At 59.2% G+C, this 18,976-nt stretch overlaps 1 protein-coding gene across 1 annotated transcript in view; it reads left to right on the forward strand.

Annotated features, from left to right (window-relative positions):
- The window catches only part of ATP6V0D1 (ATPase H+ transporting V0 subunit d1), a 38,474-nt gene that overhangs the window by 13,978 nt on the left and 5,520 nt on the right, over positions 1 to 18,976 (forward strand). The window contains exons 2-3 of the mRNA XM_027620129.1: positions 9,678 to 9,849; positions 18,314 to 18,492. Coding sequence (XP_027475930.1) covers positions 9,678 to 9,849; positions 18,314 to 18,492 — 351 coding nt within the window. The remainder of the gene's footprint in view (positions 1 to 9,677; positions 9,850 to 18,313; positions 18,493 to 18,976) is intronic.

The following is an 18,976-nucleotide window of genomic DNA, read 5'->3' on the forward strand; positions in this document are numbered from 1 at the left end:
CCCCAGTTCAGGAAGTGGTAGTCAGGGTCAAGAGAGCCTGCTTTGGGGGCCCGTCACCATTCCCTCAGGCCTTGCCACACGGTATCTAGCTTAGAGATTAAAGGGTTGGGAGTTGAGGAATATGGATGAACTGCAACACATGACCTAACACACAGGGCCCTAAGGCAGCCAAGGCATGGCTTATAGCTCACCCATCCTTCCCCACCCACTTAACCCCTTTAGGCTCCAAGGCAGATACCATGTGGCATGGCCTGGGGGAAGTGAGGGTCCTGGAATGTTATCCTTCAGGCCTGGCCCACGCTCCATGTCTCACCCCATTTCTCCATTGGCTTCCATCACTGGGACGTAGCTTCTGCTATGAGGCTCCCTGAGCAGGTGACCACCTATCCCAGGGGCTGGCCCAAGTCCACAGCACGGATCATGCTCAGTCTGGCATGTTACTGCCTACCCTGTACGTGTCCTGCCAGGCCCCTGAGCAGGTTGGGTAAATGGGTCTGAGGGTACTATGCAGGATCAGCCTGGATGCTTACTGCTCCTGCCACTTCCTGCCCGGCCTAAGCCTCTTGGCTCTGCTGGTCATGGGTATGGGATGGGTCAACTCTGCTTCTGGCCTGGGCTGTTGTTCAGTCCAGTTTCTATAAGCTGCAGTAAATGAGGCTTTGTGCTAAAAGCAGCATGGCTCATAGCCCCAAATGAGACTTGATCCAGTGAGTCCAGCCATAGGGCCTCAGTCTAAGCAAAATGAGTATTTCCATAGCTTTGGCTCGAGGCCTTGAGGAGCTGGCAGGATGCTCCAGCCAGGATCCAGCCTAACCTGGCTTAATCTCACTGTGAATAGTAGCCACTGGAGGCCCTAAAACTGCCCTGTCCCCATCCAGGTGAGCTCCAGCTTTCCTTAGCGTCCTTCCTCCAGTGGTCTGTGCATGTAGAACAGAAGACCAGCATCCAGCGCTGACAGGATTGCTCCGGTGGTGCAGGCCCGTGGGCCTGGGAGCCAGACATGGGCGTGGGCCAGCTTCTGAGCAAGCTCACCGCCACAGCTGGCCCTGCCTGGGCTGCCAGGCACCTGGCTGTGTCAGACCACTTTACCTCTCTCACTCATACCCGGGCAAACTTCACATCTTTGGTAAAACGAAAAGCTCTTCCTCGCAGCCCCAGATCCACTCCCACCTGCAGGTTCTAGAACTGTGGTGGCAAGAAAGAGCTGGCTCAAGGTCAAAGTGCAGGGCAGCAGCTGAGGTGTGGCCTCCGCCTCCCAGGGCGAGGCTGGGCTGCCTGGTTCTCAGGCTGGTCTGTGGCAGGGAAACACAGGGAAGCTGCCTTCTAAGCCCAGTGTCTCCTGGGACGGGCCAGTCCCGTGGAGCCTTAGGGCCTGGGTGGGGATGTTCTGGTGAGGGGATATCCAGGCGGATCTCCGCTCAGTCAGAGAAGAGTTTCTTGGAACTTGCCCTGGGTGCAGCAGTAACTAGTTCTGCCCCTCCCTTTGGCACAGGGGACTGTCGCCTGCCTGGCACCCTTCTTACTGTTGGATAGGTTGACTTCCTCATGGGATATGAGGGATGCTTTCATTCTCTCAGCTGCAGGGACGAGGTGTTCCTAAGAGCATGAGGGTAATTAAATGTGGCTCTGCCACCACCTGCCACCTGTCTCAGAGCAGAGAGAAGGGTAGTAAACCTGGGTCGGGCACCCTGCTGCTCTGGGACATGGGGAGTAACACTCCCATTTGATCCGTGTATCTGGTATGCTGGCAAGCAGTGCCACGGGCCACTGGTGTCAGCTGGACCACTTCTGTGGATCAGTCCCATCCCCCTCTGTGAATGCCTCACTTCACTGAAAGGCCTCCAACATGAAACAAAATGCTGGTGCAGGGACCACGGAAGGAGAACTCTCTGTCCTTTCCCTGCAGGGGCTCTGCCGCACGCCAGCTGAAACCCAGTAACTTGCATGTGGCCCTGCCAGCAGTGGACTCCAGGTTCTTCCCGAGACTGCTGGCCCGCCAGCCTGGGGGCTTCCCATGGACCAGGAGCTGCCCATTGGCCGCACCACCTCCTGCCTGCTCTCAAGGCCCCCAGGACAGCAGCTCAGGGTGTGGTGGGTGGTGCAGGCTGGGGTCCTAGCCTCTGTCCAGGTCCGCGGGGCTGCCCAAAGCTCTATATTGTCTTGCTGGTAGGTGAAGTGGGACATGGGCTTGGGGACAGGAGGCCCAGATGTTGAGCCAGCTCTGTTCCTCCCTCCATCGGAGACAGCAGAGTGGGGCCTGTGTGTTTGTGTGCTCATGCTGCACAAGGCCCCGCACGGCCTTTACAGTGAGAAGAAGGATATGCCAGATGGAAAGGGTCGGGACAGACCATGGGGAAGAAGGGCAGGGGCATTCATCAGAGTACCGAGTAGGACAGCCTGAGCAATAGGCTGGGGCCGAGAACATGTACCACCTGACTGGCACTGAGGGTCCTGGTTAAGAAGCTCTGGCTGGGATCCTGTCTGCCTGGAGAGACGGACTATGTGTGTACCGCTCCGTTCTAACACTGCCTCTGCTCAGCGTCTGTCACTGGTGCCCTGGATGGTGGGCACCACACAGCCTTTCACCAGGTGACCGGCCAAGAGCCCGGATCTAGAGGGATCCACAAGCTGCTCAGAGCCAAGCTGTGGGACAGGATTTGGACCCAGGTCACTGTGCCTCCAAAGCTCAGGTTCTCACTTCCCTGCCCCACTCAGCCACCTAAGGAGCAATGTCCGAAACCAGTGATCTGGCAAAATTGGGCTGCAGAGCAGGGCAGGGGGCAGGGGCTGCGGCATGCACCAGCTGATGGCTGATAAGTAGGTCTGTACTGGGCCAGGCCAAGAGACCATGGGCATCTCAGGTGGAGGGGTGGGGCAGGGAGGAGGTTCTGGAAGGGGAACGGCAGGCGGCATCTGAGGGAGTGGAGGAAGAGCCGGCCTTTGATAGGACGAGCTGGAACTCAGGGTTGGTTGGTTGGTGTTACGTGAGGTTGGCAGGGGGCCTGTGCTGGGCCCTGGCAGAGGTCTGGGGGTGAAAAGGATGCTTAGTCTATGCTGCGGGTCCCAGGTAGACCCAGGGTTAACGGTTTCCGTGCTGTGGCTCCCACTCTGGGAGTTCCAGATGTGGTGCTCTGACCCTGCAGAGCCAGCCAGTGCACACATCTGCTTTGGAGCTGATATGAAGAAGAGGTCTCAGCCACCCCCAGAGCCTGGGGGGGAGACTCAGGCACAGCACATTTGCTGAGGTGGGGCTGTGGCTCCATTGGGCCACCAGCCTGGCCATCTGTCCGTATCTGTCCATCTGTCCGAGTTTGCCTGCTTTGAGCCCCTGGAAGTTGCAGCTTTAGAGAGCGTCTGGTGCCGAACAAGCCCTGGAGGTAGAAGCCAGTTCAGTCTCTTCAGAGTAGGCCCCTCACCTGGGTGCAGGGCCGTGGTAGAACAAGCTCCGAGGGGCCCCAGCACCCTCGAAGGGAGTGGCAGGGTGGTGCATGCTGGGCTCTAGGGAGCAGATTTGCACATCTGGTTTTACTCAGCGGGCCGCAATTCCTGAAAACCCCTGAGCTCCCCAGGAGAGCATCGTTGAGTGACCTCTGGAAAAGCAGAAGTGAAGTCTGGGAACACACTGTCCTCTCACGCTGTGCTGCGGCCAGCTGGCCCGCGGGGCCCCTCCATGGGCCGTGAGGCCGTGGGTGAGCGGAGAGCAGGGGGCCGCCCCGCCCGGCGTGCTGTGCCAGGCGCTGCCTGTGTGCCTGCTGGGCCCCGGGGCCAGTGTGGGGCCAACCCCCTGGCACGGGCTGAGGCCCTCCCTTCCTGTCTCTCTGGGGCCCTTGGGGAGGGGCTCCCGACGCTCGGGTGCTGGAAGGGCCACGTGCTGCCTGCCCCTGGGAGTCCTGGACAGCCTGAACGATCACTTTCGGGGCTGGCAGGATCTGGGAAGGGTTTCAGGAAGTGGATGGGGAATGGGGCTGCCCAGCTGCCACCTCTCAAGGCCTGGCTAGGACTGGCTGCCAAGCCCACACTTTGTCCCACCCAGAGAAGAGAGTGCTGTTCAGGCCAGGCGTCCCCATGCCCTCTTGCTAATCAGGGGCTGGATGGTCATCAGAGGTGTCAGCTGGAGCCAGGGCTCTGCTGCTGAGGGGTCCCGACCTGGAAGACACGGGCTGAGGGGTAGGCAGGGGGTGAAGGGGCAGGGAAGCTATGGAGCCAGCTCGATTCTGGTGTACCCTGTGAGCCGGGGGAAGAGCAGCCATGCGGGGTGGGTGGGGCTGCAGCCTGCCCAGGGGACGTCAGAGAGCTCAGCAGAAGCCTGCTGGAGCCAGGGCAATGATCCTTGACAAGGGCAGACTCGAGGCGGACAGTTGCGCCCTATGGAAGAGGGAGGGCAGAGGCCTCTGGCTGAGGAAGCAGCCCTGTTTCCTGCACTTGAGGGGCTTTTTCCCGAGGGCATTCTGTAGACATCCCTGAAGCACTCGCTTGGGTCAGAGATCATAGGCGAGTCGCCGTAGTGAGAGCATGGGACCAGTAGAGCAGAGAGTTGATGACTGAGGCTGAGGTGGTGCTAGGGTTGAAGGCGTGGGGCCTCACAGACTGTAGGGAGGAGGCAGGGCTCTAGCTCTGAGGCCACAGAGGCCACTGAGTAAAGGTGACAATGACACGCTGGAGTTGGACGACTTCACTCTAGTGACGGTGTGAGAGTGGACTTGGGAGCAGGGAGCCAAAACATGGGGCAGGAGGCCAGCAAAAGGGCACCATGGTGGTGAGGAGGCTTGACTGGCACCGGAAGATGGGAATTGTGGGGAGAGTCACTGTAATATTGGGACAGGCGACCCTGGGAAGCAGAGGAGGTAGGGGAAGGTCCTGAGTGGGGTGAGGGGTGCTGAGAAGCAAGCCCAGAGCCCTCAGGGGAGGCTGGAGGCACTGGGAAACTGAGTTGGTGGGCTTCCTCTGAGGAGGGGTTTAGGTCAGACTGCAGAGAGAACTTCCTGATAGCAGCAGCGTCCTCTTGGACATGAGAAATCAGCCTCCGAGGAAGTCTTTTTGCTATGAGAGCTCCCAAGCTGGCCAGACATTCCTGGTGCTGGGCCACGGATGGGAGGATTTGGGGTAGACAGCTGGGCTTGTGGGTAGACCAGAGCGGTCCCTTGAGTGTATGCTAACCAGAACACTGCTCATGCCTCAGCCCAGGCACGTCTGGGGCTCTCAGGGGCTGTCACCGAGGCTGTCAGGCTGCTGAGCTCAAGGCACAGAGAACTAGCCCCTGCCTTCCCAGAGCCGCTGGCTCCTTGGCCGCCCTTGGGGGCTGGGTCTCCCACGAAGCTCTCAACCAGTTCCAGGCCTTTCCTCCTGTGTTTAGATCCCACCCCCCAGTCACCCCCCCTTCTCTGCGTCCCTCAGAGCCTGCAGGAAGCTGCTGGTGGTGGTGGAGGGGGTGGTTCTAGTGGGCCTCCTCCCAGCCCTGAGGACTGTCTGAAGGGCTTGGGGCTGCCCATAACTGGTCCTGGACGCCAGGTTGCTTAAACAGGGTCAGAGCTGGTTCAGAAGCACTGTGTGGTCCAAGCAGAGGGATCGGCTAGCCTGCCTGCCTCCAAGTCGCCTTCTTGGCTGGCAGGCTGTCCCCTCTCCCTGGTTCACAGGGAGACGCAGGGCTTGGCCAGGGAAAGTGGTCTGGAACGGCCCTTTGACATCATCCCTGGGGGGGCCTTTAAAAAATGAGTTTCCTGGTAAGGAAGACTCCTTGGGCCTTGGGCAGGATTCTCAGTAGAGTCTCCCGGGTTTGCCACGATCTCAACAAAAGCCAGCAGAAACCAGGCAGCCGTCTGTGCTCCAGCCCCGCTGGGAGCCGCGGCTTCCCCAGATGCAGTGTCAGCAGAACGCAGCGGCCAAGGCCCCGGGGGCTTTGCTGTCAGGCCTGTGCTGAGCCCCGCGGGTGGGAGCAGGCAAGGAAGAGCCCACCCCTCAGCTTTGCTCCTCTCATTCACAGGCACATGTTCCTGGCTTCTCTAGGAATAGACGTGGCCACAGGTGATACCAGAGGGGCTTGCTGAGGCATGACATCAGGTGGGCAGTGAGTGTCCAGGCTGCCTCCAAGTTCATGAAGGCGGCATGCCCTCTGCCCCCTGCCCCCTGCCAGCTCTTCTGGGACTAAAGTCTGTCTAGGCAGTTGCAAGGCCCACCCTGGGCCAAGGGCCGTGGGAGGACGTGGTCAAGGATGTAAAGGGTGGGGGAGGAGAGGAGGCCAGAATTGGAGACCAGAATCCACCAGGTTTGATCCACATCCCGGCCCCTCAACACCTGACTGGGACTCTGGATAGGTTTCGTGTTCCCTCTGATTGCTCTTAGTTCTAAGTCTGTGAAATGGGCATGGCTGGGAGGTCCAGCGCACAGGTTGCTCCTGGCACGGGACTGAGTACACAGCAGGGACCCCTCTGTTTCCAGTTAGAGTGGGTCTGGGTTTCAACCAGTGTTGGTGTTGGGGTGCTGACTCCCACTTGACCAGTGTATTGGATGGAGAGTCAGTGGGAGCTGGAGAGCGGGGAGGGTACTTGGCAGTGGGGAAGCTGTGGAGCGCACCTTCCCAGCTAAGAGAAGCCCTGTTTAGACAGGCAGAGGCAGGGGTGCCTGGGTGGCTCAGTTGTTAAGCGTCTGCCTTTGGCTCAGGTCATGATCCCAGTGTCCTGGGATCGAACCCTGCATCGGGCTCCCTGCTCAGCGGGGAGCCTGTTTCTCCCTCTCCCATTCCCCCTGCTTGTGTTCCTTCTCTCGCTGTGTCTCTCTCTGTCAAATAAATAAATAAAATCTTTAAAAAAAAAAAAAGAAAGAAAGAAAGGTAGAAGCAGGGCACACTGCCGGAGAGCTGAGGCTAGGCGGACAGCATTTAGGGAAGCCTCTAGCAGCGCATGCAAGGATGCTTTGGAGAGGAGCAGGCAGGAGGCTGGCCTGGGGCCCGGGGCCTGGACTTGCTGTCCCAGATAATAGTGGGGTCACTGGCATGAGGGGCCCTGCTAAGGGGACTGGGTTTTGCCCTGGCCTCCAGGACCAGCTGTGAGCTAGAGAGGAAGGAGTCTTCTTGCCTGAGATGGGCTCTCTGCCGGCTGCAGTGGCTGGGTGGATCAACGAACAGGTTTGGTCTGGCAGCTACCGCACTAGGCGGTCTGACCCAGAGCACCACATTCCAGCCCCGGCTTCCAGCTGCTGTCGGCTCTGCAGCTTCCCCTAGTGGGGATTTGAGCACCTGCTGTGCCCTGGCCAGAACCCCCTGCCCACTTTGTTTTTCAAGCGTCACAATGTGTGATAAAGTATATTAACTTCAATACTATAGTAACAGGGATCAGTTCATATTCTCGCTCTCTGTTTCACATCCACAAAAACCACTTCGAGAGCATTAAGGATCCCTCAAAACTGATCAGTTGTGTGCAAGTAAAACCATGTTTCTTTTGAAAAGAATTCTGTGCTTTTCCAGGGTCGAAGATGTTAAAATCTGGCACATAAAGCCCATTACTAGAGGTAGGAATACAAAGTGATGTACTATTCCAGCGACCATCAGTTATGGCTAAGAATTTTTCTTTGACAACCAAATGGGTAATTAAACATTGCAACAACTCAAGTGCCACTAAGCAAAACACCTTCTCTCACCCATGCCTTAGTCTAAGCATAGGTGGGCCTTGGCCAGACCATGGTAGGGATGGGGAAGAATGGAACCCAGGGGAGGGACTCATGGCAGACAGCCTGGGGTGAGGACATAGGAGTGTGCACACCTCCTGGGCCAAAGGCAGCAAGGTCCATGGGGTAGAGCAGGGGGCTGGTGGCTTCTCCCTGCCCTACCTTGCCCTCGGTTCTGTCCCACTTTTGGGGGGCTGTGGAGAGAAGGAGATGTGAGCGGCAGGGCGATGGCAAGAGCAGCAGCAGGTGAAGGCCTCCTGCAGCCCTCACGAGGCTAAAGTCCACTCTGTGAGGGCCCGGGAGCCACAGAGGACATGAGTGCTGGCGGCCACCCAGGTGCCACCCAGAGCTGCAGGGGGAAGACATCTCAGCCAGGGGCACACACGCCCCTCCCTCCCTCTCACCTCCCCCTGTCACCTGCTCCTTCATCTCTCCTTTAGCACCCCTGACTCCAGGCTGGGAGCGTTCTTCTCTTGATGGGGTACAGGGGTAGGGACTTCAAGGGAATTATGTGCCACACTGACCCTTCCTTTGAAGCGGCCCGGGATAGCATGGCCCTCCGGGCCCACAGACACACAAGGGAGGCTTGATCAGGGGGGCTTGTGGAAATGTTCACGAGTGTTACCCTCTCTTTCGTCCCCTGGACAGCGTCCTCAGGGGACAGAAAACACGTCATTCCTTACAGCAGAAGCCGGCCTTGGCTGTTGGGCCTTCGTACACGCACGCACATATGGGTACCTTCTCGGCCACTGTCCTTGATACTGCCGTCGCTGCTACAGTGTCCCGCATTTCAAAATCCAGGACTAAACCCACCTGCTGTCCTCACCCAACACTCTCCCCAGACTTTTGTCCATTCCCCAGTTATTTACTGAGCATGAAAACGCACCAGAGCATACTCTGTTCTAGGCCCCGGGGACACTGCAGTGGCCCCAGATCCCTGCTATCATGGAGCGTCCGGGTCCTGTGACAGGTGGAACAGTGTTACGAAGAAGAGCAGCACACGTGAAGGGACAGGGTGGTGAGGCTGCAGGAGAGGTCTTTGAAGAGGGGCTGTCTGAGGAGAGAGCATCACTCTCTAGGCAGAGGGACAGGGAAGGCCCTGAGGTGAGGCCGTGCAGACGAGTGACATGCTCTTCCTTGTGTCAAGATCGCTGTGGCTGCTGGTAGAGAAGAGACCAGGGGTGGGAAACAAGGGCAAAAGCCAGGCGACTATTCGGTTGTTGCCCTTATCCCACTGGGTCTCAGCTGACCTTCCCACCCAGGACCCTTCTGCTGTTCCTCTCGTCCCTTTTCCCTGACGCTGTCCCTGATTGCTCAGAAGAGCCCGGAGGATGGGCCTGTGTGCCTCCCGCCCTGCTTACAGCAAGGCCAGGCTTCCCTCCCAGCCTCATCTTCCCCTCACGCCACTCCTTTGTCCTCCAGGCCGCTTGTCCCTCAGGCCATCCTGTTGGCTGTTGCCCTTGTATGTCCCTGCCCCTGCCCTTTGCTGCGGCCCAGCCTGGCATGTTCTCTCCCCGTCTCGGTCCTTATGTTGGTGTTCACTCAACTCCTGCCGCCTTTACTTTATAGGCATTGTTTCTGCCCGGAGTGTGTGGGCTTGCTCTGCTAGCCCTGAGGCTCTGGCGGGCGGGGCCCGTGTCTTACCCTGCTCTAGGTTAAGGCCATCCCAGAGCCCAGCAGACAGAAGGGCCTCAAAAGCGATGGGCTGTAAATGGCACCCGGGTTGGGGTTTCCCAGGCCTTCTTGTCCTTTGGGGAACAGTTGTTCTACTTGTGCTTGGCCTCTGAGGCCCGGTGTACTGGCTCATGGCCCAAGGGTCTGGGACATCTCTGGAGCCTTGGCCTGACTGCCCCGGAGTAGGGCCTGAGCCAACAGGGAGGTGAAGGCAGGGTAGCAGCAGGCCACAACTCCAGGGGAGAGCCTGGGGCCCAGAGTCCGGGTGGGGATGAGGTCTTGGGGTGCTGGGGAGGCTCAGCATGGCCGACCCTCACGCCCCCACCCCCTGCCTCGGCTTTCAGACCTGAAGCTGCACCTGCAGAGCACTGACTACGGCAACTTCCTGGCCAATGAGGCCTCGCCGCTGACCGTGTCGGTTATTGATGACCGGCTTAAGGAGAAGATGGTGGTGGAGTTCCGCCACATGAGGAACCACGCCTATGAGCCCCTCGCCAGCTTCCTGGACTTCATTACGTAAGTGTGGCCTGGAGTGCCTTCCCCTCCCACTGGGCAGCATAGCTATACCTGCTGCGGCTGGTCTAGCATGGGCTCAGGCCAGCTGCCCGCAGGGTCTTCCTGGGCCGTGTGGCTGGACTGGCCGTTCGGCAACCCTGGACCTCCAGGCCACCACCAGCCACTTCAGTGCTGCCTGGAAAGCTGGTGGGCAGGCAAGAGTGTCCCACACTGTCGTGTTGGATGAAGCCCCTTTCCCTGCACCCCTGGCATTACAGAAATTGGGGTGGGGAGACCAGGGATGATGGGAGCACTTTTTCTCCCTCACCCTGCAGCATGCATACTGAACACTTGCTAGGTCCCCACTTTCCATCCTGGGGTCAGGGCTAAGGGAATGGGCAGAGCTCTGGGGAGCCAGGTTCTTGGAATGCACCAGTCAGGCGCTCTGGCCCTGTCTGGGCTGAGGCCCATTCTCCATCTTCTCTGTCCATGGCCTTGGGTCTTAGGGAAAAGGGGGAGTCTGAACACCTGGCTGCCTTTCCCATTTCCCCAGGTCCCCATGCTTATGACCCTTGACTGCCTGGCTTCCCCACTGTCTAACCCCTGGGTGTAGCCCTGCCTCTACTAGGCTTCTGGAGAAGCTGAGCAGAGGAAAGGCCCCTAGGTCCTGTAGGCTGAGGGGGAGGGGCACGTGGATGAGGCAGCCCCTGCTTGCCAGGTATGCCTGTGGAAACGGAACTAGAGAGGCTCCCTCTGCCGGGATAGCCCAGGAGCCAGGAGCCAAGCCTGGTGAACAAAGAGACGGCCCCAGAGGTGTGATTGGTGGCTAGCTTAAATGAGTGGGCGCTGTGTTAGTGGAGTGTGTGAGTGTGTGTTGTGGGGAAGCATTTCCAGGTACTCTATGGGCACTGTCGAGCTTTTACCATTCCCTGATTTTGGTGCTCCCACCCGCCTCCTTGGCACCTGGCACACCTGCCTGGCTAGGTGCTTCCTGCCTGCCCTGCTTCTCACACCTAGCAAAGAGAAGCCACTTACTCAAGATCCACTTGCTCAAGGAGGGGCTGCAGCCAGAAGGGCTCCCTCCTTGGGTGGAGGCCACAGGCTGGGACCCTTGAAGGGCTCAGGGAACCTGCCCAGGCTGGGAAGCAGTCTCTTTCCCAGCCACAGGTCTCCTTTCTTGGGACCTCCTTGCTGTCCTGGCTGGGCCTGGAATTGCACCTCCCTGGCTCTGGTCAGGGTACAGACTACATGACATGGTCTTTCTGGGGCGGGAGGCCAGAGACGGGGCATGTCTTGTGCTGCTGAGTCGGGGTCACGCTGGAGCATCCCATGTGTCTGTCAGTCAACCCCCTGGCCTGGGCCTGCGAATCCCTTGCCCCAAGGCCAGAGCTGGGGACATACCAGGAAGCAATGCATTTATTACCAGAGTCCAGCCTTCACCTTGTTTGCACAAGGCTCTTTCAGCTTCCTGATGAATGTTCTGGCTTTGCCAGCTAGGCTGGCCAGAGAAGGCCTGACCCATGCCAGTGGTCAGAGGGCAGTTGTCATCCATCTCACTGCCCGCTTGGCCACCTGCCTGTGCAGCTAGCTCCTGGCCTTTCTTGGTACCCTTAGAGGCTTGGTCGCAGCCTGCCAGGCCATGAAACTGGAGAGGGCTCCGAGCGTGACTGAGGCCGCACAGCCGCCAGCTCTTTGCTGGAGGTTGGCTGCAAGCAGCAAGCGTGCTTAAAGCAGCCAAGCACTATCCTGTGGCAGGCCGTCACTTCCCCGCCCCTTCCATTCATGGGTGATCGTGGCTTAAGTCTTCCCATCTCCTCACTCCTGCCCTCACTCAGGAAGAGCTCAGCAGCCACGTGTCAGCCTGTCTGAGCCTGTGGCTGTTCGTTCCATGACCTCGTCATCTCCGGTGACCCGCTCCTCTGCTCTCCACTCCAGCCGCCCCCACTGATGGCTACCCAAGGCCATGTCACTACTGGAACTGTTCCACCCCAAAATCGCTGAGTCAGCCTCCCCCCCAACCCACCCACAGTCTTCAGGCCCTCCAGCCCACTCTCAGTCCCTTGCGGGACGTGGGTTCCGGACTCAGCAGGACACTGGGCCTTGCTTCCTCCCCTGCTGCCCCTTCTGTCTTCATTTTCTTCCCTCCCCAGCTGAGGTTCCCTGGTCCATCATTTGAGCACTCTTCTGCCAGCGTCCGCAGCTCTGTTGGCTGCCCGTCTTTTGGTCCCGCCCTGGCTGGCAGCCCCCCAGCCCTGGAGGAATCCCAGCAGCCTCCGGCCTGGAGGCTCCCTCCCCCACCTCTACAGCCTGGAGCAAAGCTGGGGAAGCCGGCCTTGGGCGGTGATCCCTGCTGCTAGACGTGCTGCTCACCATCACAGCTGGCCTCGGCTTGTCTTTGCCGGGCCGGCCGCTTGCCCTCCCTACCCAGCACCCCGCAGCCCCCCGCCAAGGTTGGGAGAGCACCTCACCATCTTGCACACCACTCCCCTCCTGCCCCCAGCCTTCTCCCTGGGCAGATGGCCCACCTTCCTCCTCCATGGAGAGACTAGAAACCAGTCACCTCCCAGCACTGCATCTGTGTCCCCAACCCCGATCCGAAGGCAGAGGCTCCCTCTTCTCTTGGGTCCTTCTGCCAGAGTCCCGAGCCCCACTCCCTGGACCCTGACTGGCCACTCACCTGTACTCACCTGTCTGTACAGCCACCTTCCCCTTCCAGGTTCTTCCCATCAGCATCTGAACAGCGCAGATCTCTCACACGTTAAAAACCCACCTCCTGGGGCCTACGATTTTACATGCACTATCTGTTCTCTCACCCCTGCCCCCAGCCCTGCCCATCCTTCGCGTCCCCAGTCTGCTCCCAGCCCTCCCATCACTCACCACAAGGCCCTGACCAAGGTCACTGCTGACCTTTATGCGGCAAGATTTCCAGGCCTCATCAGGAGCCACAGCCCTCTCACCCTCCCGCCCACAGCATGTCTGCCATTTCACTCCTGCCTCCCTGTCTGCTCTTCTCCTCCACTCCACCTCCTCCTCTTCCTCCTTTCTGGGTCATCCCACAGTGTTGCAGAAAGAGGGGATCCCTTCTGTCAGGGCCAGGGCCCGTCCAGGGCAGCTCCCCGAGACAGGGAACTCACACCTGGCTTCTCTGAGGAGGTGGCTGTGTGGCTGAGGGGAAGGGTGTTTACAGGAAGAATTAGAGGAGGGGGGCTTCTGGCCTGAGGGAACCGTACATGTCCTGAGCAGCTGGATCATGGAGCCTCCAATCCTAGGGATGTCCAGAGGAATGTAACCAGAGAGGAGAGTGTGGTTACCTCAGGGAGGGGAGGCGTCTGCTAGTGGCTCCATCCTGAGTGTGACTACTTGAAGGAACCGTGCCATCACTGTCCACAGACAAAGCTGGCCCCACGGGGGTGGAGGTTGGGACCACCATGAGAGATCAACTTGGCTCCATCCCTCAGAGTGGCGGGAACAGGATTCCCCAGGAGGTGATGGGTTCCTTGTCACTGAAGGTGTGCAAAAAGAAGGAGGTCAAGGCCTTTTCTGCCCTCCCCTGGTGAAAGACAGTGTCCCATGGTTTTGTAGATCCCTTTGGCTAACACACATGACCAGTATCAGCTCTGGGCTAGGCCCGGCGCCAGGAGGGAGGGGCGTGTGAATGCAGTGGGATGTGGGTGCCGGTGGTGGTGTAGACAGCTCCTGCAGAGGCCTGTGGGCAGCTGCTACAAACAGAGCCAGGGTCACAGGAGGCGTCCCGGCATGAAGAGGACTCCAGGATCAGGTGGGGTTAGAGAGGCTGCTCAGGAAAATGGGTGGCGAGAGCAGAGGCAGCTGTCTTGTGTGGGGGCAGACAGGCCTTGAGCAAGCGAGAATAGTAGTGAAGTAGGCTGTCATCAGTCATGTGGTCTTGAAACGATTTAGCTCAATTTTGTGGCGATAAACGTAATATGTCACTATACCAAGGGTCCTCTCTGGGCCTAGCCATTAACTTGCTTTGAGACTTGGGATGGAGCCTCTATTAGGGTCTTTTGGCATTGGGAGGGGCATCTTGGTCTGGGCCATTCCGTGATGGCTTCCCAGAGGAGAGTAGGCCTGAAAGGGTAGCTGGGACAGTTGCTTGTGGGAGGTGAGTCTGGTCTCTGGGAAGTTTCAGGTGGGCCTCAGAGGCTTTGTCTTTAGATGTGAGCCTCCCTGGAGGGTGCCTTCCCCCGTGAGCAGCAGCCAGGTACCCGTTGGCAGAACTTGGGCCTGGTAAGCGGCACCATCTGGGAGAGGTGAGGTCCAATCTTTCTTCTGTACCAGGGACCTCAGTGCCACCAGCTGGAGTGGGTAGCTGGAAGGAGGCTTTGTCCCAGGACAGTGGCCTCCAGTACCCAGTGGCCCTTTTAGCATACCTGCCATTCTCCCCAGAACTTTTTGCACCACGGGCCACAGAGGCATCAGGTTACCTTAGGTTACTCCCTATCAGGTTACTCCCTCTCCTGGCCCTTTAGCTCTCTCTTTCTACAACCACTGTTTTTGGGTCCCAGCAGGGTCTCTACAGCTGGGGCTCTAGACCTGCCATGGTTTTGTTTTGTTTTTGTTTTTTTTTAAGGTTTTATTTATTTATTTGACAGAGAGAAACACAGCTAGAGAGGGAACACAAGCAGGGGGAGTGGGAGAGGGAGAAGCAGGCTTCCCGCCAAGCAGGGAGCCTGACGTGGGGCTTGATCCCAGGACCCTGCGATCATGACCTGAGCCGAAGGCAGACACTTAACGACTGAGCCACCCAGGCGCCCCAGACCTGCCATGGTTTCTGGGTCTGCATTAGACCTGTCTCCGGCCTTGAGGGAGAGCTAGCAGTGACTCTTTTCCGGAGACTGAGGGAGAGCTCACAGGAGCTCTTCAAGACCCAGAAGGCTTAGGTCAAGTGCGAAGACCCAGCCGGGCCTCTGAGGAGGGGGAGGAGGGGCAGGATTTTGATGATAAGGTCAGGGACTCATTAGCTCTGCTGTGGGCTGCATTTCGGTTGTCCTGTTTGCAGAGGGGAGACTGCGGCTTGACAGGTAGTGTGCTGAGGCCACGACTTGGTATCTCTGTACACCTTTTGCCCTGGGCAGGGCTCTGCAGGACTCTGATGTGATTGAGCACAAATACTGTTTATGAGCAGCCTCTGCTGGGAGCTGTAGGATGGACAGACTGGCAGAGGTACCTAGCTGTTGGGGGCTCCTCACCAGTGCCAGGCCAGCCCCCAGGGCCAGGATGATGAGAACAGGGAAGCAAGCCATGCTTCTCCAGCAGGTGGCGCCAAAGGGTGCAGCAGAGGGACCAGGCTTGGCTAGGGGCTCTGAAGACTTCTTGGAAGAAGGGGCTTCCTAAACCCCAACCCGAGACTTCTGTGGGCCCAAGCTGAGTCTTATAGGCTCAGGGTGAGGGAGGGCCTCTGGGCAGAGGAATACAGACTCCCTACTCCCCACCCCACAAGGGCCTCTTTGGCCTGGCGGGCAGCCGCCTGTCCACTCCCCAGCTGTCTTCCTCTGGAGGGAGATGCTGACCAGCTGGAACCTCATTTTCTCCTGTTGAGGCCAAATGAGGGGAGGACTGGTGGAGTGGCTTTCTGGGGGCAGGGAGGCAGCTGCTGAAGCCAGGCGAAGAGGAGGAGGAGGATTTCCCTGCCTGCTGAAGGCCTTGGCCTTGGGGGAGAAGCAAACAGCCAGCACCATCTCTGCCAGGCCTGCTCTGCCTCTTTTCTCCCAGGAAAGACGATTCTGGCTCTCACTGGGCCGGGGAGAAAAGCAGGGGCTGCTTCTGCAGCAACCTTGTCATTGACTCAGGGAGAGGGAAGAGCAGGGCCTGGCACAGGATTATCCAAGGCTGGCCTAGCCTGGGTTAGAATGGGGCCCTGGAAGGGGCTGGGGTATGTGATCAGAAGTGGCCCTTAATTGGCTCAGAATTTTCCTTGGTGCCCAGCCAGGACTTCTAGCAGGAGAGGCTGGGGGTAGCTAGGGGCTGCTACCAGTGGCCCCCACGTCTGCTCTCAGGCCTGAAACGTGAATCACAGCTGGCCTGTTCCACACCACTGGAGGGAAAACAGTGAAGCCGGGATGGTAGAGTCTTCCCGCAGGGCTCTCCCCTGAGTCCCCACCAGGACCCTGAGGAGTACGAGCGCTTCCCCTGGACCCTGACCCCAGCCCACCCCCAACATAAACAGATACCCTGAGTTGTGGACACAAGGAGTGGGGAGGTTTAGAGAAAGAAAACTGGCTTGTGGGGATCCCTCTGAGAAGACAAGGCTAGATGGGGAGTGTAGTGCCGGGGCATGGGAACCCTGGAAATGGGGACATAGAGCTCAACTGCCCAGTGGCATGGCAGGGCCGAGTGCCTGTACTCTTTCTTCCTTTTTTGGACAGTGGGGTTGCTGATGCTGGTGGTTTTGGGATCAATAGGATAATAAAGGCCTAAGAAGTATGTTCTTCCCCCTGTCCCTGTCCAAAGGGTTGTGCGAGTGTAGAAGAGCATCTTCCGGGGGGGGCGGGGGTCTTTGTGGCAGTCTTGGGGAACAGGACGGCTGGAGTGGGGCTGGATGGGGCGCAGGTAGAGGGCTGCGGGAGGTGACTTGTAGTCCTGTGGTACTGTGCTACAGGAGATTCTGGAGGCATTGGGAACGAGGGATGCTGTCTGGGGTGGAGGGGATGCAGGCTTGGGCTGGAGGCCAAGGCACAGAGCTCTAGCGAGCTTTCTCTGAGGTCCCTCTGCTCTGCCAGCTCTGTCAGGTCAGGGGCAGAAGGCTGGCCATTTGGACTTCTTGGCTTGCAGCTACAAATGGGCCCCGCCTGAAGCCCTCAGTTTGAGAAGGGGGGGGCCTGTCTCTTTTCAGTGCACATCCTGTCGCTGACCCAGCCGGTTTGGGGGCGGAGAGAGGGCAGCTGCCTGGCCCCAAGCCCAGGAGAGCAGAGGTCGCAGCGGGGCGCTGGGCTGGGTGGGAGCTGGGGGAGGGCGCAGTAAGAAGGGGGAGTGGGGGTCAGGCCAGGACAGGAGCTGTGACTTCTTCCTCCTGCCGCCTTCCTGGAGGGCCTTGTGGGAGCTCCCCACATGGCTGGGCTCTGACTTGAGGCCTGGGTCACCCCTTTCCCATTTTTCTCTTGGTATTTAGGGCCACTGCTCACCAGGGGTCTTCTGTGGACAGCTTCAGCCTTCCTAGGACAGGGGCCTACCTGTGGGCCACCGAAAAGCTAGGGCCAGGCCTGTGCTCAGTAGCTGTTCAGGGCAGAAGCCTCCACCCCGGCTCTGACCCTTCAGTGGTACCCCGCCCCCCGGGGCCTCATCTACTCCCTTGTTCCCCGAGTTCATCACTGGTGACAGGCTGGAGAAATGTTGTGGTTACTGCCACCTGACTGTGCGTGGGGCCTTCCCCCGTTTTCACCCAGTGCCCACATAGGCGACTACACGGCTCTGCCTCAGCTCCTTTGTGGCATTGTCTTAAAGGTCGGAGGCAGAGCTTGCCCCTTGCCAAGTCTGCGGCAGGCCGCCCCACCTTCCCCAGCTCCATAGCCCCCTCTGCTGCCCATGCGCTCTCCAGAGCGCAGAGCCAGGGGAGCCTCGGCCTGGGATGACCTGAGTTCCGCCTCCGGGCCTCTGGGTCTCCTCCAGGCCTCCTGGCTGGATACCTGGCCTCGGCCTCTGGCCCTGGGGAGGAGGCGGTGCTCTGCCTTTGGAGCGGGGCTGCAGAGGGCAGCTATCTACCTGTTTCATCTCTGCCTGACCTGGGGCCCTACTTCAGAGGGGCCCTCCCACTGGCTCCTTCTGGCCTTGCCTCCTTCTCTGCTCTCTCCCCACTCTACCCCTCAGCCTTTTCTCTCCCTGATAACCACCCCCCACCCCCCCAGCCTTCCCCACCCAGCAGCCAGATTGACCCTAATGGGACTGTGGGACTCCCTGCCTACATCCTGCTCATGGATCCCTAGCACTCAAAATGCAGTCAGGGCCCTGAGCCTGGCCTGGAGTACCCGTGTCCAGGCCCCAGCCTGCTGGCTGCACCGGCCTGGTTCCCTCCCTCTGCAGCCCTGATCTGTGCCCAGTTCCTCGAATGCGGCGGGCACTCATGAATGCCTCCAGGCCTTTGCACACACTGTTCTTCCTTCCCAGAACACACTTTCATCTCCCAGTTCTTTCATCCCCCAGGCTGGCCTTGCACCCCCCCTCCTTGTGCCCTGCTGGAACTGTTCACACTGTGGGGTAGTTACCTGTTCCCAACCACTGAAGGGGGCGTGAATCTGTGCCACACCCCCAGGGGAGGGTCCGTGTGTGTCCTGGACTCCTGGTGCTGGAATATAGGGGTGCACCTGGGCAGGGAGGTGAGCCAATGGTGCTGGCCCGCAGCATTCTCGAGGCGGCATCACCATGGAGGGGCTGGGGACCTGTGCGGGGTGGGGGCAGGGCACAGTGCTGGACAAGGACTTGCAGACCCCTCTCCCTGACCAGCTTCCCTGCTGTTGTATGCCTCTCGCAGTTACAGCTACATGATTGACAATGTCATCCTGCTCATCACGGGCACGCTGCACCAGCGCTCTATCGCCGAACTTGTGCCCAAGTGCCACCCGCTAGGCAGCTTTGAGCAGATGGAGGCTGTGAACATTGCGCAGACACCTGCCGAGCTCTACAATGCCATTCTGGTGGACACGCCCCTGGGTGAGCCACTGGGGCGGAGGGGGGAGGTGGGGAGCAGTGCCTCCATGTGGGGTTCCTGTGGGGACCCCTGGGGGGTGATGCTGAGCCAGAAAGGGAGGCCTGCCCCCTGCTGCTTATCTTTCTCTTTCCGTAGACTTCCCTCTCATTCTCTCACCCTGCCTTCTGCTCCTTTCCTGTTGCTTTTGCTAGGCCAGGCAGGCTACCCCCAGGGCCTGACTCGGAGCATGTAACTTTGTGAAACTGGCCAATTTCTCAGGATGCGGAGGAGGGCGGAGCTCATGGAGAGGGGAGAGGCCCGGGTCCCTCAGAGTCTTGGGAGCTCAAACTGTGCTCGATTGTGGCCCCAAGCTGGGCCAGAGTGGCTGGCTGCCTGTGAGGCAGAAGAGGGAAGCAAATAGCTTCACTAGCCTCCGCAGAGCAGGTCCCAGGGGCCAGGTCAGGCAGTGTCCGGCAGGATGCAGGGTTCGTGTCAGAGGCCAAGAAA

This window comes from Zalophus californianus, chromosome 17, assembly GCF_009762305.2.
Source record: "Zalophus californianus isolate mZalCal1 chromosome 17, mZalCal1.pri.v2, whole genome shotgun sequence".
In the NCBI taxonomy this organism is placed as follows: Eukaryota; Metazoa; Chordata; class Mammalia; order Carnivora; family Otariidae; genus Zalophus; species Zalophus californianus.